Below are 27,910 nucleotides of genomic sequence, written 5' to 3' on the forward strand. Positions count from 1 at the left end.
GGGGGATGTGCAAGTCACGGACTCAAGTGTGGTCCACCATAGTATGCCAAAATACTATCAGTGGCTCCCCTTGCTGCAGCGGGATGTGGGGCCGGTGCACAACCTCGCACACAGGGTTAAGTGTGTTAGCCAGTCAGTTAAATCAGATCAATCAGTTAAGTCAGATCAGTCAGTTAATTTAAATAAATCAGTCATGCATAACATAGGCATCATTATGAACATTCATGAATTTTAAGCTCTCAGCATGAAAACTTTTATGAAAACCTTATGTTTATTATGTTTACGTTGTGATGAATTTCATACTGAATCTTTGACTCATTTTAGTTTATTTTCATGTTTTTAACCACCTAAGTGAGAATGATGAATATGAGCAGGCAAGCCAGGATTAGAAGGAGCAATTGATTTAGTTCATACTTTCTAGAATAAAAACTATTTTTTGACATAAATTTTTTATTCTTTTAAGATTTTGGAAGACAATTTATTAGACATTTTCTACAAAATAAATTCTATTTTCATTTATGAAATATGAGATCTCTTGCCGGGTTTATTTTATGAAAAACACGTTACACTCCTAGCCTATGGGAAGGGGGTGTTACAATTTGGTATCAGAGCCGATCGATAGATTTTGTAGATTTTTTGAAAAAGAAAAAAAAAGCATTTCATTAATTCTAGAATAAGGTCACCTAGGACACTCCTGGCCCACTCGAGAGTTATAGAGATATTTTTTATTATGGTAGGACATTTTATAGCTCTTACTAGTTAGCACTATTGTAGTTATTATTTATGTCAGTATTGAAATATTAGTTAATGGTTACTTTAGATTATGGCACGACTCTAGGAATTTCATGTCGCATGGATATCTAGAATTTTATGATAATTAGGTGTACTAGAGTTACATGCCAATTTGGTTATGACAATGTAATTGATTGTAGGAAGGTGAAGTTGGAAAACTTTTACTTTTAAGATGGATAGTGTATCTGGCTCATAAAACTTTTACTTTTTATGAATATGAGCGTGCGCACAAGGGGTGTAAACCAAATGGGTGGGAATGTGCTGCCAAGACTAGGCGGTTGTTATAAAATATTTATATTACATATGAAGGGTTTTAAGGTGCTATTTGGATAGTGAGTTGAGATAAAAGTTAAAACTGATAAAATATTGTTAAAATATTATATTTTAATATAATTATTATTTCAAGATTTTAAGATTTGAAAGTTGAATTGTTTATTATATTTGATGTAGAAATTTGAAAAACTTGTAATGATGATATAAGATGAGATGAATTACTTTTACCATCTAAACGAGGCTTAAATCTCTCATGGGCTGGCCTAAGAGTAAGGCTACGCTTGATTGCAAGACTCAACTAAGCTTAGTCTAATTTTAAGCTGAGTCTAACATCCAAACACTCAACTATCAAATTACTAAACTCATTTCAATTCAAAACCTCCTTACACGTGGGACTCATAACTTTTTTCAACTTAACATATCTTTTTACGTAGGACCCACAACCTTTTTCAACTTCTCATAAAAAGTACTAAACTCATCTTAACATCTAAACACACTTTAAACTCAGTTTAAACGAGCCTCATATAACTCTCTTCATTACTCAATTTATTACTATTCATAAAGAATTGAGCTCGACTGAGTTCAGCTCAACATCCAAACACAGCCTAAGGCTCCATTTTATACAAGACGTCTAAAAATGAAAGTGCGCTAGCTTTTCTATTTTATTTTTTAAAACAATATAAAAATCAATTCGTTAAATAGAAATTTAAATAATTTATTTATATGTGCAAGGCCCGTGATACTAAATTAGGTCATTAGATTCACAATGAGGCCTCATTTTAATTTTTTATATTAAAAGTATTTAATATATATATGATTTATATTTGGTTGTATTATAGCAAAATGTGACTAATTTAAATTTTGCCTTAGACCTCAATTTTATATTGAGGCACCCTTGAATCTCTCTATCTTAAATGTATTCATATGGGACGTATTATATATTTTAAATTAGGCTAATAACCCATATTTTACAGTAAAGATCAAAAAAGAAAGGGATAAATGTCTTTGTTTCCCTCTATCGTTTGAAAAATAGAACTAGAAAATAAAAACCCTTTAAGTACTCCACATATTCCAATTATAAAAGGCGGACTCCAACAATTTATAAAATTATGAGAAAGACCACCAAGGACAAAAGGCCATGGAAAACGAAAAGGACTTTAGGACAAAATATATCTTCGATTAAAATATGTAATTGCCAGACATTTTATATGTTAAATGAATTCGATCCACATGAGATCTCTGCCATAAGAGGATTTTTATGATAAGGGAGAGAAGGGGGGAGAGTACCTGTAATATGGTATACAGAAATATAAAGACTAAGATCCTTCCAAGGAAAATAATTGAAAGAGATCAGAAATTCAATAATATAACATTTGTTGAGTAATGAATTGTATTTTTTTAATAGTAAGGTCTCGTTTGGATTCAGAAAGTGTTTTATCTTATCTCATCTCATCACATCATTACAATTTCTTAAATTTTTACACAAAATATAATAAACAATTCAACTTTTTTAAATTTCAATTCAACTTTTTCAAATCTCAAAATAATAATAATATTAAAAAAGAATATTTTGACAATATATTTTTTCAATTTTTATCTTTAATCTAAAATTATCTCATCTCATCTCATCTCTAAATCCAAACCAGCCCAATGAGTGAATGATGATTCCTCAAGTGGATGGTTTAAACTAATTATCCATGATTAACTATTTTCTCATCTGTTTTGATTTATGAGTTCATCATGTAGGCCCACATATAGAACTTGTTTAAAGAAAATTAAATATTTAAAGTCTTAACTTTCTTAAATTGACATGATTTTAGTAGTATTGAAGGTGGATCCTCCAACCCAATTTGACAGATAAAACTTTCAATTTTTCATATTTATATCATCACGCAATTAAGTGTTTAAATTAATAAATAATAATAATAGTAATAATAATAATAACAATAATAACAACAACATATAAGATTATTAGCACTTGGCAAGCTCTGTGGATCCCTGTATTATCATGTAATCTCCACGTACAAGTAGTGGGGTTTTCTTGTCCATTTGTGGACCATTATTAATGGATGTCCAGCATTTATACTCCAATCTTATGGACCAAATGCTTGTTTTGTCAACTTTATATAAACTTTTGCGATCCCCCAAAGCTAAATAAAAAGGCTGCCTTTGCCTTGGAGCCCCCCCCCATAAGCAAGCATACCTAGACCAAGATAGCTTCTTCCTGTTCCGGCCTGCATCTCTCCGTTCCTTTTTTCGGTTTCCGGCAGCCCAAGACCATGGCCTTTCCCACCAATATTCGTATGCTTTTTTTATGTGTTATGTTCACTACCATTTTAAGCAATTGTTTGGTTCCTTCCGTCGCAGAGCTTCGACGGTTTGAGCAAGCCACAACAAAAGCCGACGGTTCTCTAAGCTTTTTGGTCGTCGGAGACTGGGGAAGAAGAGGAGGTTACAACCAAACTGAAGTTGCTCATCAGGTCATAACACTATTTTCCACTTTCTTAATTAGATCTTCATTTCTTCCCTTGTTTTGGAAATAGTAACGTTTTCATTCATCAAAATAAACGTGCAGATTAATCACTACAAAACAAAAGCTTACTATATATATATATTAAATAAAAAAAAATGATATAACAATATACAGATCTCAAGGAATTAAACTCATACACTGACGTATAATATCTTGTTTATATTTTAAAATAAAATTTAATGTATGATATAAAATTATATCATTTTATATATTTATTTTAATTTATAATATTTATATATTTTTATTCTATACCTTATATATCGTTCAAACCTCTTATATTTTTATTTCAATTATTGATTTTCCTTACAGGATCCTTACCTAACAAAAGAAAAGGGCTGCTAACCAGTCGCGGAAATCATTATATATCTCTAAATAATAATAATATTATGATTTTAAGTATAAAATAATTTTATCTCGTCTTATCTTATTATTATAATATTTTTAAATTTTTATATAAAATATAAATAAATAATTTAATTTTTTTAAATTTTTAAATAATAATAATATTTTATTTAATTCATCTGAAATATCATCATTCGATCTCTTATCATTTTACTGTCCAAATTAACCCAGTATTTAACATAACCGGCAAAGCATCATGACAGTAGCACGTGAACATTGGAATCCATCCTACTTTGATTATTGGTCTTTCTTTTTTTTTTTTTTTTTTGACCCTTTTGATTATTCTAAGGGAATAATTCCACGTAGATTCTTTATACTCTCGATCCCTTACGTCTGCACCATTCCTTCATGATGACTATACGACAACTTATTTATATGTCGGGGTCCATATCACCTTCTTAACGAAACTTCCATTACAATTTGTCTACTTTAGGGCCTTAGGCCAATAAATGTTTGACATGTCACTGATCCATTCCGTGGACATGGGCTTTTGTAGCACGCCTGAAACTTTCCAAAATTTTAAAAGAAAAATTTTTATGAGATTTCTGTATAGTATGATTCTTTTTCATTATTTACATAACTTTTATACATTATATTTTTTTTATTATTTTTTATCAAATATTTAATGTATAAATAATAAATAGAAGAATTAAATTAATTTAAAAATAATAAAGATAAAAAAAATTTAAAAAAATTTTAAAAATTTTAAAATTTTAAAAAATATGATGTATAAAAATTAGAAGATTACGTAGCAGCAAATTTTTTTTTTTTTCTATACCTTTCAGATTTAATTTAATAATATAATATTTTTTAATATTATCCAGATGGGAATCGTTGGAGAAAAGTTGGACGTGGATTTTGTGATCTCCACCGGTGATAACTTCTACGATGCCGGTTTGACAGGCGTCGATGATCCGGCATTTGACGAGTCGTTCACAGATATCTACACAGCGCCTAGCTTGCAAAAGCAATGGTACAATGGTAATTAATAAAATCCCCCAAAACCATTCCAAAAGAGCAAATTTTCAACTCGGAAATAACAAGAAAATTTTGAGAAAAGTTAAAAAAAAAAAGAAAAACATTTTCGTTTGCTTTTTATTATTTTTTTGCAGTTTTGGGTAATCATGACTATAGAGGTGACGCTTTGGCACAACTGAGTCCCATACTTAAGAAGTTGGACAGCAGATGGCTTTGCTGGAAATCTTTCATTGTAAATGCAGGTATAAAGCAAGAGTCTTTCCTTTATCAGCCTTTTCGTTTTTTTAGAACAATCAGTCATTCACATTAATCTTATGGTGGGTCACCCACCCACCACCCACCGCAGGACTCTCGCTAGTTTATTTTAATTTTTATATTTTTACATTATTTTTTTATATTTTTAAAAAAGGAAAAAAATTATAATATTATTAAAAAATATTTTTTTAATCACTAAATAAAAAATTAAAAAAAAAAAAAAAAGAACAGAAGCTTGGAGCTGAATCCCTAACATTTTCTAAAGTGAATTTACATCTCAACTCATCATTATAATTTTTTTAAATTTCAATATAAAATATAATAAACAATTCAATTTTTTCAAATTCTAAAATAATAATAATATTAAAAAATAATATTTTAATAATATTTTATCATCTTAACTCAATTCACTTCAACATTTAAACGTAACCTAATCTTATTTGTATGAATTCTTTTTTGGGCAGAAATTGTAGACTTTTTCTTCTTGGATACAACTCCTTTTGTTGACAAGTACTTCAACAATCCAAAGGGCGAGGTCTATGACTGGAGAGGCGTACTACCTCGAGACCATTACCTTTCAAATCTTCTGAAGGTAATCATTTAATAGTTTAAAACCAAGTATAGAATAAGAATAATTTCATATAATTACTTCACAATATATTTTACATAATCTTCTCAATTTAAAATAGGAATAAAGCTACTTCTAACGCTGGGGTTTCCGCTGGATTTTTTTTAAAAATTTTTTTACTTAGTAAATAAGTAAGAATTTTTTAATAATATAATTTTTTTTATTTTTTTAATATTTAAAAATATTAAAAAAATACATACAAAAAAAAAAAAATACAACAATTACTCTAGCGGAGCCCCCAACTGGAGCTCCCAACTGTAGCTACAGAGTCATCCTTAAAGTAAAATTGTAAAAAAAAAACAAAAACTCGTTATTGTTATATAAATCATGTATATGTATACAAATTGGAAGAAATATAGTTCGTTTGGATGGTGAGATAAGATGAAATAATTTTAGATGAGTTGAATAAAATATTATTTTTTTAATATTATTAATATTTTAAGATTTAAAAAAATTGAATTATTTATTATATTTATATAAAAATTTTAAAATTTTATAATAATAAGATGATAGAGATGAGATGAAATAAGATAATTTTTATACCTAAACGAGCTCTTTTTGCCAGTGGCTGATTTCAATTTTTCAACAGGACTTTGATTTGGCATTAAAAGAATCGAATGCCAAGTGGAAGATCGTGGTTGGTCACCATACTATCAAAAGTGCTGGAAACCATGGTAACACCGATGAGCTTATAGTGCATGTTCTTCCAATCCTAAAGGTAATTTTAAAATGACTGCTAAATATGTCTACGAAACTTCATACATTAAAGGTCACGCTTGTATTTAAAGTTGAGATAGTTTATAAATAGTAATGAGATTTAAGAAATGAAATTTATAAATAATAACGAGATAAGTTCCGATCCAAACCAGCCTTAATAATGATCCTGAATTTTGGAAGAAAGAGTTGGAATTTAGTGAAATTCACGAAACAGATCGTTCATCCTAGTAGACAATGATAGTGGGGCTTTTACTCAACACTATTGTTTTTAATTCTTCAGGCAAACTATGTTGATCTTTACATAAATGGGCATGACCATTGCTTGGAACACATAAGTAGCTCCGACAGGTAAATCTAAAGTACTAAATTAATAAACATTACCAAAAATGAAACAACCTTTTTCTGGAATTGAAAAAATGCTGCAAATCGAATTGAACTGATCTTCATGGTGCAGTCCAATTCAGTTTTTAACAAGTGGCGGAGGCTCAAAGGCATGGAGAGGTGATGTTGACTGGTGGCCGAATCCAGAGGAGATGAAGTTCTACTACGACGGGCAAGGCTTCATGTCCGTTCAAATCACTCCATCGAGGGTTGACATCTCATTCCATGATATTTTTGGCAATGTTCTGCACAAGTGGGGCACATCCAAGCAACTCTACTCTAGCACGTAAAACAAGTTGTTTTAGTCCCAAAAAAAAACTGCTCTTGGCACTTCGATTTTAAGACACAGATTATGCATTAAAATGAATATGTACTAAAATTACTTTTCTGATCTCAATATCGGTTGCTTGTTGGGCTTTTTTTTTCTCTCTATTATTGGTTTTTGCTTGTTGGGTGAACATTTGACATTTCAAGAAGGAGAAGCATATCCGGGAAAGGCAGAGAGAGAGAGAGTCTGCAAGAAAGAAGGGAACTCGTTTAGCTAGGCCAAAAAAAAAGAAAAGTGAGAGAATAAGGAAAGAAAGAAGGGACCGGGAAATTAGAAACACAAGAAAAACAGGCTAGAGGGAGAACGGATAGAGTAAAAGACCACAAAGGAGGTAATTTTGTAATCATCTTTGGTTATGTTTTCTGAACACATTACAACCTTTTTTATAAGCTAACATGGAAAAGAAAACATTTTTTTTTTTTTATAAGAAACAAACATTTCATTAATAGAATAAACATTACAGACATTTATTAAGCCAAATAGCTTGAGAGATAAAGTCTGGAAAACAATCAAACCACATTGTGATACTCTCAACATTCCAAGCATACCGGGCAAGCTTGTGAGCTACCCCATTACCTTCTCTATAAACATGTTGAATTAGACATTCAGTATATAAAGCCTGAAGCTTCCTAATTTCAAAAATCAGCTCCTCAAGCAAAGCTGTAGCTTCAATTTCGGCATTCAACACTTGCACAGCCATTAGACAATCTGATTCCACAACTAATCTGGAAATTCCCTGAACAGCACAAAGTTGCAAAGCTCGTAAAATAGCTAAAAGTTCAACAGCTTCCACATTAAGCCCTTCGTCCTCAACTTTAGTAGCTGCCCACACAACTTCACCCTTATCATCTCATAATACCAAACCAACACCAGCCTTGTGAACATCCCCAAACATAGCACCATCAACATTAACTTTTAACCACTCTATAGGAGGCGGCTTCCATTCACAGAAACTTCGGATCATAGGCCGTGAGATCAGCTGAACTTCCTTAAAAGAATCAAGCACCAATAATGCATTATTAATGACTTGCTGCACGACAACAGATCTCTGCTCATGCACCATCTAGTTCCTCCTCCACCAAAAACCCCAAGCTAGACAAAACAGTAGAGCTAACTCCCCTATCGTACCCTGCTCCACAACCTTCAGCGCAACCTACATAACAGACATATCTCTATCCAATGTTTGCATTATAGGTACCAACAAATTCCAACTAGGAAAAATAGACTGACAAAAGAAAAGTGCATGTGCAAGATTCTCGGTCCCTCCCCTACAAAAATAGCAAGAAACATCACTTAAGACATGTCTCTTATACAGATTAAATTTTGAAGGTAAACCCTCTTTGCATGCCTGCCAAGCAAATATCTTAATTTTGTGTGGGACTTTCATTTTCCACAAAGCCTTCCATAATTTCCTCAGCTGGTTAGAATTTGAACATTCCCCTTGCGTCCCATTTTTCCTCTCCATAGCCATCCGATAACAGCTTCTTACACTAAACTTTCCATTCCTTTCTTGAGACCAAATCCACTGATCTGGTTATTCCCGAAAGCTGAGTGGCACCTTCAAAATATATGGTACTAAATTTGGATTGAAGAGAGCCCTTAATTGTACCACATTCCATCCTCCCATCTGAGTATCTATCAAGCAAGCCACAACAGCTTCTTGAAAATCAACATTGAGATCAGTTTGTTCTTGAATCATAGCCTTGTGACCAGGTATCCACGGATCTTTCCACAACTTAGCAGTCCTCCCATCCCCAATCTTCCAAATACAACCATCCTTCAATAACTTTTTAGCTTCACAAATGCCTCGCCATGCAAAGGATGGATTTCTTCCTAAACCAGCTTCTAATAAAGAGCCATGAGGAAAATATCTAGTTTTGTAAATTTTATGCAATAGAGAATCTGTCTCTTTCAAAATGTGCCACCCTTGTTTGGCTAACAAAGCCAAATTAAAGCCATGTAGAGATTTAAACCCCAGCCCTCCTTGCCTCTTCGGATCACACATTTTTTGCCAACTACGATGAGTAGATTGGAATGGACATAGCAATTGCTTTAATAAGAATTTATCTCCCTCTTTGAGATAATAATTGCTCCTTCCAGCACTGCAATTTCTGCCATACTCTTTGCTTAATATGAGAAAAAGCCTGAGATTTTGGTCTTCCAACAACAGGAGGTAATCCTAAGTACTTGTCATACTGTTGTACCCCTTGAACTCCCCAGAACCGCATTAACTCAGTCATCCTATCAAGAGAAACATTGCCTGAAAAAGCCATGGCTGTTTTGTCCTTATTAATTTTTTGACCCGATGCAAGCTCATATCTCTCCAATAAGGCATTAAGTTTCCTATTTTCCCCCACATATGCTATACAAAAAATTACTGAATCATCTGCAAACAGTAAATGATTTATAAACGGAGCACCACAACAAATTTTGATCCCTGGAATATCGTGGTCTAAAGCAGCAGCTTTTAATAAGGAAATAAGCCCTTCAGTACAAAGCAAGAACAAATAAGGGGACCCGGTCCCCTTGTTTTAGGCCTCTACTTGGAACAATATTTCCTTTTGGTTCCCCATTCACCAGTACTGAGAAAGTAGCCGTTTTAACACAATACATAATCAGATTGACCACATTTGTATCAAAACCCAAAGTACCCATAACCTTCTCTAAAACATCCCATTCAACCCTGTCATAGGCTTTACTCATATCAAGTTTAAGGGACATATAGCCTTTCTTACCCATCCTTTTCCTTTTTAGATAGTGGACTAACTCATACGCCACAAGCACATTATCAGTAATTAAACGTCCAGGCACAAAAGCACATTGTGAATCTGAAATTATGCTAGGCAAAACACGCTTCATTCTATTAGCTATCACTTTCAAAATCAATTTATAGACCACATTACATAAGATAATGGGTCTAAAATTTGCTACTTTCTCTGGGTTCTTCTTCTTTGGAATTAATGTTATAAAAGTATGATTTAAAGACAATGGAAAAGACCCATAGTTTAAAGCATCTAAGACAGCACGAGTAACTGAATCACCAACAATATTCCAATATCTCTGGAAAAACAAAGGAGCCATACCATCAGGGCCTGGTGCTTTGGCTGGATCCATCTGCTTCAAAGCCTCCCGAACTTCATCTGCTGTGTAACTATTAGATAAATCCGCATTCATTTCAATTGAAGCTCTTCCTGTTAGTGCATCCAGAAAATCCATGGGACCTCTCTGATCTGCAGTGGAAAACAGTTGATGGAAATACTCCGTAATCAAACCATCCCTCATTCCCCCTTCCTGCCATTCACCCTCATCATTTTGCAATTTTCCAACCAGATTCTTCTTCCTTCTATGAGAAGCCTTTGTATGGAAAAACTTCGAATTCTGGTCCCCCTCCCTAAGCCAAAGAGCCTTAGACCGCTGCCTCCACATGATTTCATCCCGCTCCAACCACTTTTGAACATCATCCCTAATAGCTTGTTGCTCCACCATGCTTAAACTCATAGGGTCCCTTTCTTGCAACTTCTTTAATCGAATTTGGGCTTCTCAAAGCTTCTTCTGCACATGGCCAAAGCTAGATCGATTCCACACTTGAAGCCTTTTCCCACAGGCTGAGATCTTGTACATCAAATCATCCATATTGTTACTATTCGTTCCCCTCTTCCAGGTATCTTCCACAATTTTATCACAACCCTTTTCTCCCACCCACATAGCTTCAAACCTGAACAACTTCCCCCTTTCACGTGCCACACCAGGTTCTTCTGAGTACAAACAGATGGGCACATGATCCGAATAGGCAGCCCCTTCATGTATTACTTTCGCTTGTGCAAAGCGATTCCACCATTGTGGATTCCCAAAAAACCAATCTAGTCTGACACTAATACTAGAGCCAGATCCCCTCCCATTACACCAGGTAAACTTGGGACCACTGAAACCAAGATCCCTCAAAAAGCAATCATCAACAACCCTTCAAAAATCAAGCATCTGTCTTTCAGGCCTAACCCGGCCTCCCTGTTTCTCATGCTAGAATAGGATTTCATTGAAATCCCCAAACACCAACCATGCCTCGTCAGCCCTTCGACATAGAGAACGAATTAAATCCCACGTCCTGTGTCTAAGACTATGATCCAGATGCCCATAAATCCCCGTAAGAAAAAACATATCTGTACTTATCCCATCGACCATAACACATGAATCAATATGGGATTTTCAGTAATTCAGAATCTTTAAATGAACATCCCTTCCCCACTTCATCGCGATACCACCACTCCGACCCTCACTACTCACTGCAAGACAGTTACTAAATCCAAGCTTAAACTTAACAGAATCAAAATCATGCACCTGTAATCTGGTTTCCTGAAAAACACAACGTCGGGAGCTTCCTTCTTGATTAAATCACAAAGGGTCCGAATGCCTTATGGGTTCCCAAGCCCACGGACATTCCAGCTGAGGAGTTTCATAGCTCTCGGCGGGGCTGCACATCAGCCACCACCGATATAGAAGTTTGGGTCCCAACAGAACCCTTTGCTGAAATATTCCTACCATAACTTCGTTTATTTGTGCCGATAGTCTCTGGTTCACCAACATCTACTCTCGCCTTACGCTTACGGGAGGAAGAAGTCCTCTGTGATATTTCTGCAGATGGAGAGGAGATATTATGAATAATGGACATCCGTTTCCACTTTGCCCCTATTGACACATCAGGCCTCTTTTTACCGTACACACATTCTCTGGAGTCAGATTCTGTTCCAGCCCCTCATCCCATGCGGGTACATTTCCATTATGCGAAATATCCGGGATCCCCTCCGTATCAGTTTCCTTAATCTCTGCCCCATCTCCAAAGATCTCTCCATTTCCTTTAGCAGAACCTTTGGACCTCGACGCCGGAACATTTTCAGGAACTCTATTCCCATTGTTACCAGATAGAGGCCGTTGAGACCACCGTCGAAAACCTAGACTTCCTGCTCGTAGCCAAATTCCATAGGGAAATCCCTCTTTCTCGAACTTATTCTGGGCAACCTTCCACAACATGCATTCCGTATGAGTATGGCCTAGGCAACCACAACAATAACAGAAATTAGGGAGCCTTTCATAAGAGAATCTAATCCAGACCGGATCACTCGAACCAATATTAAGCATCTTCCCACGTAGCAATGGCTTCGTAATATCAATGTTGATCCTGACCCGTATGAATTCCCCCCACGCCATATCTCCCTCATCTATATCGACTCCCTCCACTGTACCTATAGCATCTCCAATCAGTTGACCAATATAGGTAGTTCTGGCAATTAAAGGGAGATCATGCAACCTCACCCAGAAAAGGGCTTCAGTAAGATGAATCTAGTGGACTTGTTTGTGCCCTTCAACTTCTTTGACCTGAACCAATTGCTTGTCAAATGACCATGGACCTTCTCTGATCACACCATCCTTATCACGAGAATCGTCAAACTCAACCAGCATGATGACTGGATTCAACTCTCTAAAGTGAATTTGCCGTACCGGCCGCCATGATTTCTTCATTGTCATCTGAAATGCTGCCCGATTATAATGACGATCAGTGAGCAGTTTAACCAGCAAACAATTACCACCACTAAGTGTTGCCATTTCTAGCTTATTAGCCTCCACAAGAATCTCCTCGCTTTCCTTCTCCGTCAGGGACAATCGTTTGTACATATCTTCTAACCCCTCATCCATTTCACCACTAGCCTCCAAGACACAGCTTGAAAAAGAGATCCTATACGAAACGACAGGCAGAAAAACCTCTTCAAAGGAAAAAACCTACGAAAACAAAACTAATCGCAATATCTAAAGAAGAAGTAATTAACGTGTTATTATTACTATTTATTTTCAATCCAACTAGAAAGTCAAATCTTATTCAGCCTCCATTAGCTTTTGTGAATCCACTACAACCATAACCCATGCATGGACTTATTCAGTGCTTCCTCTCTTGTGATACTCCATTTTTATAAGGGTAAGTAGTGGGATCCCATATTAATTGAGAATGAGAAGTTTTTGTTTTTTATAATGTTCCAATAGAGCTCCAATTGTATCATTGACTAGTCATTTTAGAGTATAGGCCATGTAGTTTGCTTCTTCTATTTGGGCATTACAAATGGTATTAGAGCTTACCCCAATAAAAAATGTGAGACTTGAGTCGTGCTACCTTCTGGCTCAGTCACGAGACATACACTTCAACAAAAATTGTAATTTCCCATGAATGAGTTTTGAGGCAAATTCAAATCAGACCTTTTGTGGGAAAAATCATATTCCCACAAAATTGTGTTGCGGAAAGCTCGTGAGATAAAACTCGCCGGAAAAAGTATTATAACCCACGAAAGGTTTAAATCATGGCCAATACCTATTTTTTCCCACTAAAACATTTGGTGGAAAAAACTTCTTATGGGAAAATAAAAGTATTTGATGCTAAAAGAATTCAGAAAAAAATAATAATAATCGTAAAAGCAAAAAAGTATGAGAATGAGCAAAAAATGATCATAAAAAATTGTCTAACATAAGCTAAAAAATCACAATACATTCCTCTACTTATCCACACAAACACGAAAGGAACAAGGAAGAGTTCACACAATACATTCAATGTACAAAATTTGTCCAGCCAATTTACAACCATAATCATCTTCTACTCGTAAACCTTAAATTCTAGTACCTCAAAAATATATTGACTTCACAATTGCTTTCAATAGCTCTATTGCTAAAAACTTTTGTGATACGACATTTTCCAAAGATCTTTTGTTCACCATTCATTCTAGGCAAGAGAATCACATTACTTAAAAGAACATAATATACTTTCCATCAATAGTCATGAAATACCAATCACCATGTGCAAATTTCTGCCATAACTCCAAAACCTACTAATTACATTCCCTGATTTCCTTAAATAAGATTTCATGAAATATAATTCAATCTCCATCCATTCTCATGAGCCAGATACACTATCCATCTTAAAAGTAAAAGTTTCCCAACTTCACCTTCCTACAATCAATTACATTGTCATAACCAAATTGGCATGTAACTCTAGTACACCTAATTATCATAAAATTCTAGATATCCATGCGACATGAAATTCCTAGAGTCGTGCCATAATCTAAAGTAACCATTAACTAATATTTCAATACTGACATAAATAATAACTACAATAGTGCTAACTAGTAAGAGCTATAAAATGTCCTACCATAATAAAAAATATCTCTATAACTCTCGAGTGGGCCAGGAGTGTCCTAGGTGACCTTATTCTAGAATTAATGAAATGCTTTTTTTTTTCTTTTTCAAAAAATCTACAAAATCTATCGATCGGCTCTGATACCAAATTGTAACACCCCCTTCCCATAGGCTAGGAGTGTAACGTGTTTTTCATAAAATAAACCCGGCAAGAGATCTCATATTTCATAAATGAAAATAGAATTTATTTTGTAGAAAATGTCTAATAAATTGTATTCCAAAATCTTAAAAGAATAAAAAATTTATGTCAAAAAATAGTTTTTATTCTAGAAAGTATGAACTAAATCAATTGCTCCTTCTAATCCTGACTTGCCTGCTCATATTCATCATTCTCACTTAGGTGGTTAAAAACATGAAAATAAACTAAAATGAGTCAAAGATTCAGTATGAAATTCATCACAACGTAAACATAATAAACATAAGGTTTTCATAAAAGTTTTCATGCTGAGAGCTTAAAATTCATGAATGTTCATAATGATGCCTATGCTATGCATGACTGATTTATTTAAATTAACTGACTGATCTGACTTAACTGACTGATCTGATTTAACTGACTGGCTAACACACTTAACCCAGTGTGCGAGGTTGTGCACCGGCCCCACATCCCGCTGCAGCAAGGGGAGCCACTGATAGTATTTTGGCATACTATGGTGGACCACACTTGAGTCTGTAACTTGCACATCCCCCCTGAAACTGAACTGCATTGGTACCATGCATCTGAATGACCATCTGATTAACTGATATGATCTTATCTTGCACTTGAACTTAAGATAGCTTACGTGTTTTATACACATAAGATGCATGACATAATACATACATAATTATAATTTCTGAATTTGAACATGATGCGGAATGACATGATTGTATGCTATGCTGGATGACATGTTTGCATATGACAAGAGTGGTTCATAAATAATGGTTGTCAATGAACTGGCTTGAATAATACTTATATATAAACTAAACTATGATGATCCTAATTTGTGATCAAATTATTTATCTTGTTGTGCTGCTTTAGTTTCACTTCGTAGCTCGTCACCATGCAAGAGAAACAGAGACCGACGGAATGGTGGTTGGGCTGAGAATCACGATGGTTGCTAGTCGGCTTCCTTTGTGCGTGTGGTGGTGTCGAGAGAAGAGAAATGAGACATGGTTGCTGCCACGGCTGATGGTGGTGAGTGCGGTAGCAGAGAATGAAATAAGCAACTTGCGGCGGATCTGGGCCGACAGAGAGTGCTCGGACGGTGGTTTCCGTGGTTTTCTGGGTGAATTCTAGCGAGATGGTTGGTGGGTGTATTCTGGAGATGACCAGCGACAATTTTTGGGCAATCCGTAGCTGCTTCGGCGTGGTGGAGACTCTTGAACGCGGCAGTGCTCTATTTTGTCGAAGGGAAACAGGGGATTTGTGTTGGCTGTTTATGGTGGTCTCCATGGTTTTGATTTGTTTGCTTGTGTTTGATGGTGTCTCCACTGTGGTTTATGGCAAAGCAAGGGCTGAGACGTGGGGGAAGGCTTGTTGTTTTGTTTGCCGAGGAAGAACGTTGTTGCGTGATGATGGAGAGAGTGTTGCTATGAAGACAATTGCTACGGTTTTTGGGAGGATTTCTTAAGGAGAGAGAGTATAAAGATAAATACTAGTTTTAATTCGTAGGTTACGGAACTGAGTAACGTCGATTGGAGAGGGAGAACGTGGAGTGGAGAGAAGGGAAAACGTGGAAGTTAAAAGTATAAGTTATCTTAATAACAATAAAATATTAATAGTAATAACGATATGATAATAATTCTATTAAAATTAAAAATTTATTAATAATATAAAATCTAATAAAATAATAATAATATTTATAGTTATAAGAAAAATACATAAAACTTATCTTATGGACTAATCTTATGATCAGGTTGTTACACGGCAGGACAGAAGCACTCGATGCGGAAAGCTAGATCAAAAGGATAGAGAAGATTTTTAGGGTTCTTTTTTGTACGGATGAACAAAAAGTGGAGTATGCCACTTACATGCTGGCAGATGAAGCAAATGAGTGGTGGACCTTTACACGGGAACTACTGCTACTCGAACTTAATGAGGGGGTACCCATCACTTGGGATTGTTTCAAACGGGCTTTTTTTGACCGATATTTTTCCCCAGCCCTTCATGAGGTAAAAGCTAGGCAGTTTCTTGACATAGTACAGGGAACCATGACGGTGGAATGCTATACCGTGGCATTTGTGGCATTATCACGATTTGCAAGTTATCTAGTTTCGGATGAGGAAAAGAAATGTGAAAAGTTTGAACAAGGCTTGCAGCCGAGAATTTGAAATCGCCTAATACCCCTGAAGATCCGTAACTTCACCGACTTGGTCACACAAGCCACTCTAATAGAAGAAGACATGAGGGCGAAAGCATAACTATTCAATCAAAGGAAACGCCAACAACCACTACCTAAGCCCAATAGAAATAAGAAGCATGCCCCCAGCTACCGACCACAATCATCTTAGAGTATTCCAACGAATCCAATTTGCCAAAATTGCAGAAAGAGGCATCAGGGAAGCTGCTTAATGGGTCAAAATGTTTGTTTCAAATGCACGCAACCTAACCATATGGCTAGAGACTGCCTAAGGGGCGCGCTGCCTCCAGCTTCAAATAGTAGTCAAAGGACTACCGCACCAGCCAGAGTTTTTGCCCTTACCCCAGGAGATGCTGAGACATCTAATGATGTGGTTACAGGTACCCTTATGTTATTTTCTCGTTATGCTACTGTTTTATTTGATCCGGTTGCCACACACTCTTTTATTGCACGTGCCTATGCTTGTTTGAATGAAAGAGTACTAGAGAGTCTTGATTGTTCACTATCTGTTGCAACACCTACCAGTGAATATATAATTTGCTATACCATACTTAGGAATTGCCCCATAGAAAGTAGTGGGACACACCTCCCAGCAAACCTAGTGATATTTAAGATGTTGGGATTCGATATAATCTTGGAAATGGACTGTTTGTCTCGAAACCACGCATGTGTTGACTGTTTTAAAAAGGAAGTGTGATATGAACCCACGGGAATGAATCCCTTGAACCCACAATCAATCTGAAAACTCCCCAAGAAAGCCAAAATCAAGTCAAGGATGGAGAATCAAGACCCGATGAGAACTCGTTTCAAGAACCTAGATTATATTAAAATCTAGACCCGTTGAAGAACCCGTCTCAAGAACCCAGATTACAAAGGAGGAACGCCACAAAGGTTGTGATTTACCTTTGATAAGTTCAAAAGTTCAATTAAGAACAAGAGGAGTAAAACTCAACTCACAATGAATAAATTCATCAAATTTCATAAAATTCATAATCTGATTAGAATGAGGCTACATAGAGTATTTAAAGCAAAACCTAATGAAACCCTAGATAAAATAAAACCCCATCTTCCAAAAATACCCCTGAGTGAACAGTACCGCGGCTACAGTACGGCGCTACAGTAACTCGGCTACAGTAACCCTAACCCTAGTTCAATAAAATAATAATTTTCCCAACATACCCTTACATAGGCATAAACCCAATTATTCTAAGCAAATAAAATAGGTCATTGAAATTAATTAAATAAGTTGAAAGCCTTCAAGTGTCCAAAGCCTATAAGTCATGTTGTTGCCCTTTCCATAGCTTATGAAATGAATCAAAGCATAATCTTTATCGTTTAAGCCCTTGAACTTGTATTTGGCTCATCTGGAACTTGCAACATATCTTTAAGACTAGGCCCACCTTGGTTCCCATCATTCCCCCTCTCCTCAAAAGGATTCGACCTCGAATCTCCACCTGGATCAAAGGGAAAAATGTTAGTAACATTATCATTGATTTCATATGCATTGTCATTAATTTGTTCAAGAATTTGAGAACATCCATCCAAACTACTCCTGTTGTCAACAGATAAAGACATTAAATCTAAAGGAGTAAATAGATTAAGTCTATAAACAATTTCAAAAGGAGAATATAAAGTGGTAGTATGCATGGTCCTGTTATATGCAAACTCTATAAATCCATCCATAACCATAAAAATAGAATTTCTACTCCTTTCTTTCCTAGGCAGCCCCAAAACAAAGTCTATAGATATGTCTACACATGACTCACTAGGAATAGGTAAGGGCGTATGCAACCCATGTGGCAAAAGTATAAATTTGGCCTTTCTGCATGTAATGCACCTGCCACAAATACAATTGACATCTCTCTTCATCTTAGACCAACATAAATGTTCATACAAAATGTCTAATATTTTCTTGACACCAGAATGACTACTCCAAATATATGCAAACTCAATGAAGGGCAAATGATAGTCCCACAAACGTTCATGCAACACATCAATGAATGGCAATTGATACTTCCACAAATGTTCATGCAACACGTCATTGAAAGGCAAATGATATTCCCACAAACGTTCATGCAACACAACAAAAGTCTTCCTTACACCATGGTTACCCAACAAACCACCATGTCCATCGCACACAAGCAACTTACATATAAAACTAGTAGGTACATAAAATCTATTCTTTATAAACAAGTACCAATCTATTTTATAGAACTTACCAAACGATGCTTTCTCACATGTTCCATATACAATAGCAAAGTCATCATCATTAGCATGCAATTCCTTATCATATTCAAGTTTTAACAATTTTGCATCTAAAATGAAGATAAGTACATACCTTCTTGCTAAAGCATCAACCACAAAAGTTTCCATACCTTGTGTGTATTTGAATACATGAGCAAAAGTCTCAATAGAATCCTCCCGCTTAGCACGCATTATGGTCAACAACTTACCTTCTCCCTTTAAGTGTGTCAATGACTCATGTTCTTCCAAGAAAGGTCGGTTAGGAATTGTTGCACCTGGCACAAAATCAATGTAGTGCTCTATCTCCCTAATGGGTGGCAATCCACTAAATACACCACTTGGAAACACGACCTCATATCCCTGCAACAAAGAGACAACAATACTAGGCAAACATACGTCAAGTTCGTTAGGATTAAGACTTGCCTCAGCATAAAAACTCACTTTTCTCTTTGTTTTTCTCTCACTTTCTTCACACTCTCTTTTCTTTCCACTCTCTTTTTCTTTTTCACTCTCTTTTTCCCTTTCACACTCTTTTTTCTTTTCACTCTCTTTTTCCCTTTCACACTCTTTTTTCTTTTCACTCTCTTTTTTTCTATCACTCTTTTTTTCTTCATCTTTTTTTGTACTCTCGACCTCATAATTATTTTTCAACTCATTCTCTCTTTTGCTTGAGGTCTTAGTCTCACCCTCTTCTTTTTTCTCTCTCATTTTTCTCTCTTTCTCCATTTCGGTCTCACTATTTCTTTTCTTCTCAATCTCACATTCACTCTTGCTTTTCAGCTCAATCTCACTTTCACTTTCACTCTCACATTCACTCTTACTTTTCAGCTCATTCTCACTTTCACTCTTCCTTGTTTGCTCAATCTCCTTTTCATTTTTTCTTTTTTGATCACTCTCACTTTTACTCTTTCTGTTTTGAGCAACCTTACATTTCAGCTTCAATTGATCCCCATGGACCTGTTTTGGAGTTAAAGGAGCAAGTTTGATTGTTTTTCCATCTTTTTCAAAACTGTACATTTCACCTTCCTATCATACTGCCATGGCTTTCCTAACAAAATATGACTAGCATGCATAGGCACTACATCACAAAGCACCATATCTTGGTATTTCCCAATTGAAAAAGAAACTAGCACTTGCTTATTTACCCTAACCTCCCCACAATCACTCAACCAGTGCAACATGTATGGTCTAGGGTGTTTCAAGGTACATAAATTCAATTTCTCAACTAAAGTAGTGCTAGCTAAATTAATACAACTCCTCAAATCAATGATCATACAACATACCTTGTTGTTGATGTGGCATCTAGTATGAAAAATATTCTCACTCTTCTGCTCTATATCATCCATCTTAATTTTTGTATTGAGTGCATGCCTAGTAACAAGAGAATCACCATACTCTTCATTCTCATCCCTATTTTCAACACTAAACTCGGGACGCCTCCTATCTCTCCTGCCATGAAGATTTCTAATTACCACATCTTGATGATCCATCCTATCCCTCACTTCACCCAACACTAAGTTCAACTTCTCAAACTGTTGTTCCATGACTTGCAACACAAAGGATGTGTTATCTACCATCTCCTTTGGTGATGAGTCACTCCTATGAGACATCATAATGTGCTGCACAAAAAGAATGTTAGTGAAAAACCTCACACACTCCCTTACGTGTTTACACTCAAATAATGACACTCCACTCGTGTGTAACTCTTAATTGGCTTTTTACTCGATAATAATCTCACACTCTCTTGCCTTTTACCTCAAGAGTTTTCCCACTCAAGTTCATTAAGAACTAGTTGAACTAAATCAAGACAATACAACCTTGTATTATCCCAACTAGTACTTAGATCCAGGAAACAAGAACAAGAGAAACATGAAGGAATAAAAATGACACGAGAATCAATGAAGTTATACGAATGAAAGAGTAAGAATAAGACAAGATACCAACTTGAGTGATGTATGCAGCAGCCCCTTTGATCATAAGGTTTAAATCAACAAATTTCTTTCTTTCTCTTTGTTGTAACTATGTAGCAACTTTGAATATGCTACCTTCTCTTTTCTTCATCTTCTTCTTCTTTTTTTTTTTTTTTGGAATTTTCTTTTCTTTTCTTTTCCTTTCCTTTCTTTTCTTTTCTTTTCTTTTCCTTTCTTTTCTTTTCTCTAATTCATCCACAAACAGCAATAGTCATTTGTGAAAACCAACCAATTGAATTCAAACACACAAGCATGGACAATGAAGTAGAAGAGAATCAATGGAACGACACTCCAAGCAATTGACAAACTTAGAGATGCAGGAAATCCTAGAATTTTGAAACCCTAGGTGATGCAAATTTCAGCCAAACCCAAAACCCTAAGAATTTCGGCAGCCTACTTTTTTGTTTCTATTTTTTTTTTTTTTTTGGGCAACCCTAGAACAATGAAGCCCTAGAATTAAATTTAAGGATGCTAGAATTAAAAAATAGAATCAAACCTGATTGGAAACCTTGCTCTGAATACCAAATGATATAAACCCGCGGGGAATGAATCCCTTGAACCCACAATCAATCTGAAAACTCCCCAAGAAAGCCAAAATCAAGTCAAGGATGGAGAATCAAGACCCGATGAGAACTCGTTTCAAGAACCTAGATTATATTAAAATCTAGACTCGTTGAAGAACCCGTCTCAAGAACCCAGATTACAAAGGAGGAACGCCACAAAGGTTGTGATTTACCTTTGATAAGTTCAAAAGTTCAATTAAGAACAAGAGGAGTAAAACTCAACTCACAATGAATAAATTCATCAAATTTCATAAATTTCATAATCTGATGAGAATGAGGCTACATAGAGTATTTAAAGCAAAACCTAATGAAACCCTAGATAAAATAAAACCCCATCTTCCAAAAATACCCCTGAGTGAACAGTACCGCGGCTACAGTACCGCAGCTACAGTAACTCGGCTACAGTAACCCTAACCCTAGTTCAATAAAATAATAATTTTCCCAACATACCCTTACATAGGCATAAACCCAATTATTCTAAGCAAATAAAATAGTTCATTGAAATTAATTAAATAAGTTGAAAGCCTTCAAGTGTCCAAAGCCTATAAGTCATGTTGTTGCCCTTTCCATAGCTTATGAAATGAATCAAAGCATAATCTTTATCGTTTAAGCCCTTGAACTTGTATTTGGCTCATCTGGAACTTGCAACATATCTTTAAGACTAGGCCCACCTTGGTTCCCATCAAAGTGGTTTTCAAACCCCCGGGCAAGGAGGAATTCGGTTTTTGTGCAGAGAGAGGAAATGCCCCACCTCAATTAATCTCAGCATTGCAAGCGACCAGATTACTAAGACAAGGATGTTCGGGATTCCTAGCTAGTCTAGTAACACCACCTACAGAGGGACCTAAACTTGAAGATATCCCCATTGTCAGAGAATTTCCATATGTGTTTCCAGAGGATCTTCCAGGGTTGCCTCCGGATTGAGAGGTTGACTTTTCAATCGACATCCTACCAGGAACAGTGCCTATATCAAAGCCACTATACTGTATGGCTTCAGTAGAGCTAAAGGAGCTTAAGGAGCAATTGCAGGTGTGAGAAGGGTTATATTCGCCCTAGTGTGTCACCATGGGGCGCACCAGTCCTTTTTGTGTTAAAAGGACGGTTCTATGCGACTTTGTATTGATTATCGAGAACTAAACTGGGTGAAAATTAAAAACAAGTACCCACTACCTAGGATTGATGATTTATTTGACCAATTACAGGGGGACCAAGTTTTCTCCAAGATTGATCTACGATTAGGTTACCACCAACTTAAGATCAAGTCGAAAGATATTTCGAAGATGATGTTTAGAACACCCTATGAACACTATGAGTTTTTAGTCATGCCAATCGGTTTGATGAACGCTCTAGCAGCTTTCATGGACATGATGAGCAAAGTGTTCAGGGAGTATGTTGATCAGTTTGTTGTTGTTTTTATAGAAGATATTCTCATCTACTCCAAAAGCGAAGCAGATCATGAGGGACACTTGAGGGTTGTGTTACAGATATTAAGAAAGCAGCAGTTGTTTGCGAAATTCAAGAAGTGTGATTTCTGGTTGCAAGATATTACTTTTTTGGGACATGTTGTGTCAAAAGAAGGAATTTCAGTAGACCCAGCAAAAATTGAAGCAAATGTATAGTGGTCCAAGCCAACCAATGTGAATGAAGTCAGAAGCTTTTTAAGTCTTGTAGAATATTATAGGACGTTTGTCGAGGGATTCTCCAGTATCGCAACCCCAATGACTAAGCTGACAAGGAAAAATGAGAAGCTTTTGTGGACAGAAGACTGTGAAAGAAGCTTTAAAGAGCTAAAGAAGAGACTAGTGACAACACATGTACTCACTGTTCCCTCGGGCGATACAAGATTTGTTATTTATAGTGATGCTTCTCTCAAGGGATTGGGTTGTGCTTTGATGCAGCATGGGAAGGTTATCGCTTACGCTTCTTGACAACTCAAGAGTTATGAAGAAAATTATACGACACATGACCTAGAGCTTGCAGCAGTTATGTTCGCCTTGAAGTTATGGAGACACTACCTCTATGGGGAGAAGTGCGAGATTTATACAGACCATAAGAGCCTAAAGTATTTCTTTACTTAGAGAGACTTGAATATGAGACATCACAGATGGTTAGAACTTTTGAAAGATTACGACTGCAACAACAACTACCATTCGGGTAAAGCTAATGTAGTGGCAGATGCTCTAAGTCAGAAGTCATCCTCCGGTACCCCCCTTGCTACTATGTATACCCCATAGAAGCATATTTTATTGGATATGGAGTGGGCAGGGATAGAGATGGTTATGGATACACAGGCCCGATTGAGTAGTTTGACTTTGGGATCGTCATTGATAGACCAAATAAAGGCTGCCCAAACTGAGGATTCAAACTTAGTGAAGATCAAAGGAGAGGTTCAAGAAGACAAAATGCCTGGATTTACAACATCTTGGGATCGCACCTTAAGGTTCAAGGGAAGAATATGCGTTCCGAATGTTAAGGAGATTAGAGAGGTAATCTTGAGAGAGGCTCACCGCTCACTCTATACTGTTCACCCAGGTAGTACTAAGATATATAAAGATTTGAAGCAATAGTTCTGGTGGAGCGGTATGAAGCGCTAGATAGCTAGCTACGTGGCTGAGTGTTTAACCTGCCAACAGGTCAAGGTAGAGCATCAGAGGCCTTCAGGGTTATTACACCCACTTCCTATACCTGTTTGGAGATGGGATGAAATTGGTATGGATTTTGTGTCAGGATTTCCTAAGGCACCAAGAGGTCAGGATGTCGGGTAATCGTTGACATATTTTTAAAGACAGCTCACTTCATTCTGATTCAGATGACGTATTCTATAGACAGGTTGGCGAAACTATATGTATGTGAAATCGTCATACTGCACGGAATCCCCTCTAAGATTGTGTCAGATAGGGACACCCGTTTCACTTCAACATTTTGGAGGAGTGTACAGAAAGGGTTAGGGACTGAGTTGACTTACAGTACAGTCTTCTGCCCCTGGACAGATGGACAGTCAGAGAGGACAGTATAGACATTGGAGGATATGCTTAGAGCCTGCGTAATGGACTTCAAGGGCAGTTGGATTAAATACTTACCTTTGATTGAATTTGCATACAATAATAGTTACCAAGAGAGCATTCATGCGTCACCATATGAAGTTCTTTATGGCTGCAAGTGCTGGTCACCCCTCTATTGGGACGAAGTGGGAGAACGTAGAATCCTTGAACATGAGATTATTCATGATATGCATGAGAAGATAGCAGTCATCCGAAAGAAGCTCGTCATTGCACAAGAGCAACAGAGAAAGAACGTGAATCAGAGGCGTCGAGAGTTGTAATTTAAAGTAGGAAGCAAAGTATTCTTGAAAGCGGCACCGATGAAGGGAATTATGCGGTTCGGTAAGAAAGGCAAGTTGTGTCCGAGATATTTAGGCCCTTTCGATGTACTAGAAAGGATTGGAGCTGCAGCATACAGGCTAGCCCTCCCACCCCAATTGTCGGCTAATCACAATATTTTCCATGTCTCTTTGCTTCGAGAGTATGTTCCGGACCCTACACATGTACTAGAGTACGAGCCTCTCCAAGTCTACGAGGATTTGACCTATGAGGAATTTCCAGTTGGGATTCTTGCACAAAAAGCTCAAGTACTTCGCAAGAAGACCATTTTGATGGTCAAGGTGCTTTGGAGCAACCACACAGAAAAAAAAGGCCACCTAGGAGCTAGAAGAGGACATGAGTCCATATTTATTCGATCGAGGTATGTTATCTCGAGGACGAGATTTCTTTTAAGGAGGGGAGATTGTAACATACAGGTCCAAATTTAGGGCATAAAACTAGTATTATATATTATTTTATTTTTTTCTTATTTTCATTTTCATTATCATTTTTGGAAATATGCTATTAGATAAATAAAAACAGTGATTCTTTCCCTATCAAAACATTCGTATAGTTATCCATTAGGTTCCTATATTCGATTAGTTTCCTAGTTTGAAACTATCTCCAACTTGACTATTCAAAATCCTCTCAGAATCCATATCCTTGTAGGAATAATTTCCTAAGTGTAGCCAACTTCAAATACTAGCATATCTCCTGAGGACTCTTGCCACTCCCCTCCTTATCATCTATAAAATCCCACGAAAACCCTCTGATTTAAACACACAAAAATACCTAGAGGAAGAACTCACTTTCGGATAAGCCTTATTCTCTGCCCAGCCACCACCGACCACCCTAGGACATCGGATCACCACCCACGGTAGCAGAAACTACCGGCCAACCTAGCTTCGTCGCATTCACTCCCTCAGGTAAGCCATTGCCATAGCACTCACCCTTCCTCCCTCTCGGTGATTTAATTTTCAAGTCCATGTCTCTCTAAACTCTCTCTCTCTCTCTCTCTCTCTCTCTCTCTCTCTCTCTCTCTCTCTCTCATAGTGTCGCACCACCATAAGGACCTTCCAATTGCACCACTAGTCACTTCCAACCACCCCAGAGCCGTTGTTGCCTCAGCCTTCCTCCCTCGATGAGTTCCCTGTTATCACACGACACTTTCCCTCTCACAAACTCCTCTCAGACGTGTATTTTGCCTTTGATGTTTAAGTGGGCCTTTGGCTCTGAGGCCCATTCGGCCTAGTAACTTTATTCTTGTGGGGGCTGAACTATCAGATGGGCCTTGTCTTTGCTAGCCAGATCCTTGTTCCTTTCAGCACCTTGAGTTAGTTGGCCGAAATCCTTTATATTACAGTTTCCCTTCTTGCTCTTGTTAAGTTTCTACATACTTGGGACCTAACTTCATTACAAAATACAAAGCCATAGCGTAAAAGTAAAGGTATTTATGCAAAATTATATCAAATAAATGGAGTTTTCTGATAATAATATTGTAGATGGTGATTTTTAATACCCCATTATAAACTTCTGCAAACTTCTTGTTACCAAATCTAGGAGACCCAAAGTTATACATAGTCACAGAGATTGCCGCAGACCTGATACACACAAAAAAAGAAAGGAAAAGGAAAATAGATAGTTAAGTTTCATTGCCATTACTCTCAAAACACACTACATTAAAAATTACTACATAAAAAGGATGCACACACGAAGTCATCAAAATAACTATAGTTGTTTCCCAACATCATTTACAATACAAGATAAACACAAATATAGGTTCAAATATTTCAGGACAGTGAGATTCCTACCAAAGTGTAGTTTTTACTTTTCTATATTAATAAAAACAGATTAGGAAATGATGACCACCGCAAAACTACAATTGGATACCATATTACATGTGCAACCACTTCATCCCCATCATTAGTGAACTCTAGAAAAGACCCCATTACTCTGGTAGTACACGAAAAAAAAACTAGTAAGCAACCATATGATATTGCTCGTTCACTACAAAAGGAACAAAAAATTAGCTGATATTACTCACCTTTTCCACCTTGTCCTTGCCATCTTATTTGAAATTTAAATCCCCAACATAGTTAACAACATTCAAATATCCACTAATACTCTCAGAAAGAGAAAACCAGTGTGCTAATAAAAACTTGCGAATATTATTACCTCAATGAAATGCATATTGAGTGACCAAGTGTTGAAATTACTTGATATAAATTCTCGATCCCTCTATATTCAGCATTCGTTAGATAAATGTGTGATATGTAATCTTCAACATGTGCAACAAAAAATCATGGGGATATTCATAACATCCTATGCAACCCCCTCCCCCCAAAACAAACAATCTATAACAGCCCTACCTGGAATGATAACCCTACCTGCCTCCTATCAAACAATGAAGATAAAGCTCGGCCTGGGTAGGATTGACAGCGATGACCTGGGAGTAGAGCTGCTCGGCTAGCTCGAAGTGGTCGTCGATGAACACTTCCCTCACCTTGGTTTCGAGATCGGACTCCATGGAGAGAGAGAGAGAGAGAGAGAGAGAGAGAATCGAAGAGATTATTAGATTTGCGGGAAGGGAGGAGGGAGAAAAGAAAGAAGAGAAGAAATAAGGGGGAAAACAGAGGTTTTAATTTTATTATCTATTTGCGGAGGGTTATTCTCGCTGCAAACTCTAATAACTTCACCGCAACAACAAATCACCCAGAATTCGGAGTAATTCAGGTAAGTTTATTTGCGGCGAGATAAAGTCGCTGCAACAAGTTAAATACAACGTCACAAAAACTAAAAACCCACACGAAAAGTAATGATTTTGGCAATACTATTTGAGACAAGAAAAAGTAGCCGCAAAATTTTTTCGCTGCAAAAATATTTTTATCCCACAAAGTTGCACTTGTCGACAGTATCTCATG

General features: G+C 36.5%; 3 protein-coding genes across 3 annotated transcripts; 2 read left to right on the forward strand and 1 right to left on the reverse strand.

Annotated features, from left to right (window-relative positions):
* Positions 1–3,182: 3,182 nt before the first annotated feature.
* LOC108987191 (purple acid phosphatase 3-like) lies at positions 3,183–7,348 on the forward strand. Its single transcript, XM_018960066.2, has 7 exons — positions 3,183–3,545; positions 4,825–4,981; positions 5,113–5,220; positions 5,698–5,825; positions 6,451–6,579; positions 6,859–6,926; positions 7,033–7,348. Exons 1-7 carry the CDS (start codon positions 3,345–3,347, stop codon positions 7,247–7,249), a joined length of 1,008 nt encoding a protein of 335 aa, XP_018815611.1. The 5' UTR covers positions 3,183–3,344; the 3' UTR covers positions 7,250–7,348.
* A 3,479-nt stretch (positions 7,349–10,827) lies between these two features.
* LOC108987196 lies at positions 10,828–11,442 on the reverse strand. Its single transcript, XM_018960072.1, has 2 exons — positions 11,342–11,442; positions 10,828–11,209 (listed from the first exon to the last, which is right to left on the reverse strand). The coding sequence occupies exons 1-2, from the start codon at positions 11,440–11,442 to the stop codon at positions 10,828–10,830; spliced, it is 483 nt and encodes a 160-aa protein (XP_018815617.1).
* A 13,549-nt stretch (positions 11,443–24,991) lies between these two features.
* Positions 24,992–26,327, forward strand: LOC108987195. Its single transcript, XM_018960071.2, has 2 exons — positions 24,992–25,291; positions 26,274–26,327. The coding sequence occupies exons 1-2, from the start codon at positions 24,992–24,994 to the stop codon at positions 26,325–26,327; spliced, it is 354 nt and encodes a 117-aa protein (XP_018815616.2).
* The last annotated feature ends 1,583 nt before the right edge of the window (positions 26,328–27,910 follow it).

The sequence above is a fragment of the Juglans regia genome, chromosome 16 (assembly GCF_001411555.2).
Source record: "Juglans regia cultivar Chandler chromosome 16, Walnut 2.0, whole genome shotgun sequence".
In the NCBI taxonomy this organism is placed as follows: domain Eukaryota; kingdom Viridiplantae; phylum Streptophyta; class Magnoliopsida; order Fagales; family Juglandaceae; genus Juglans; species Juglans regia.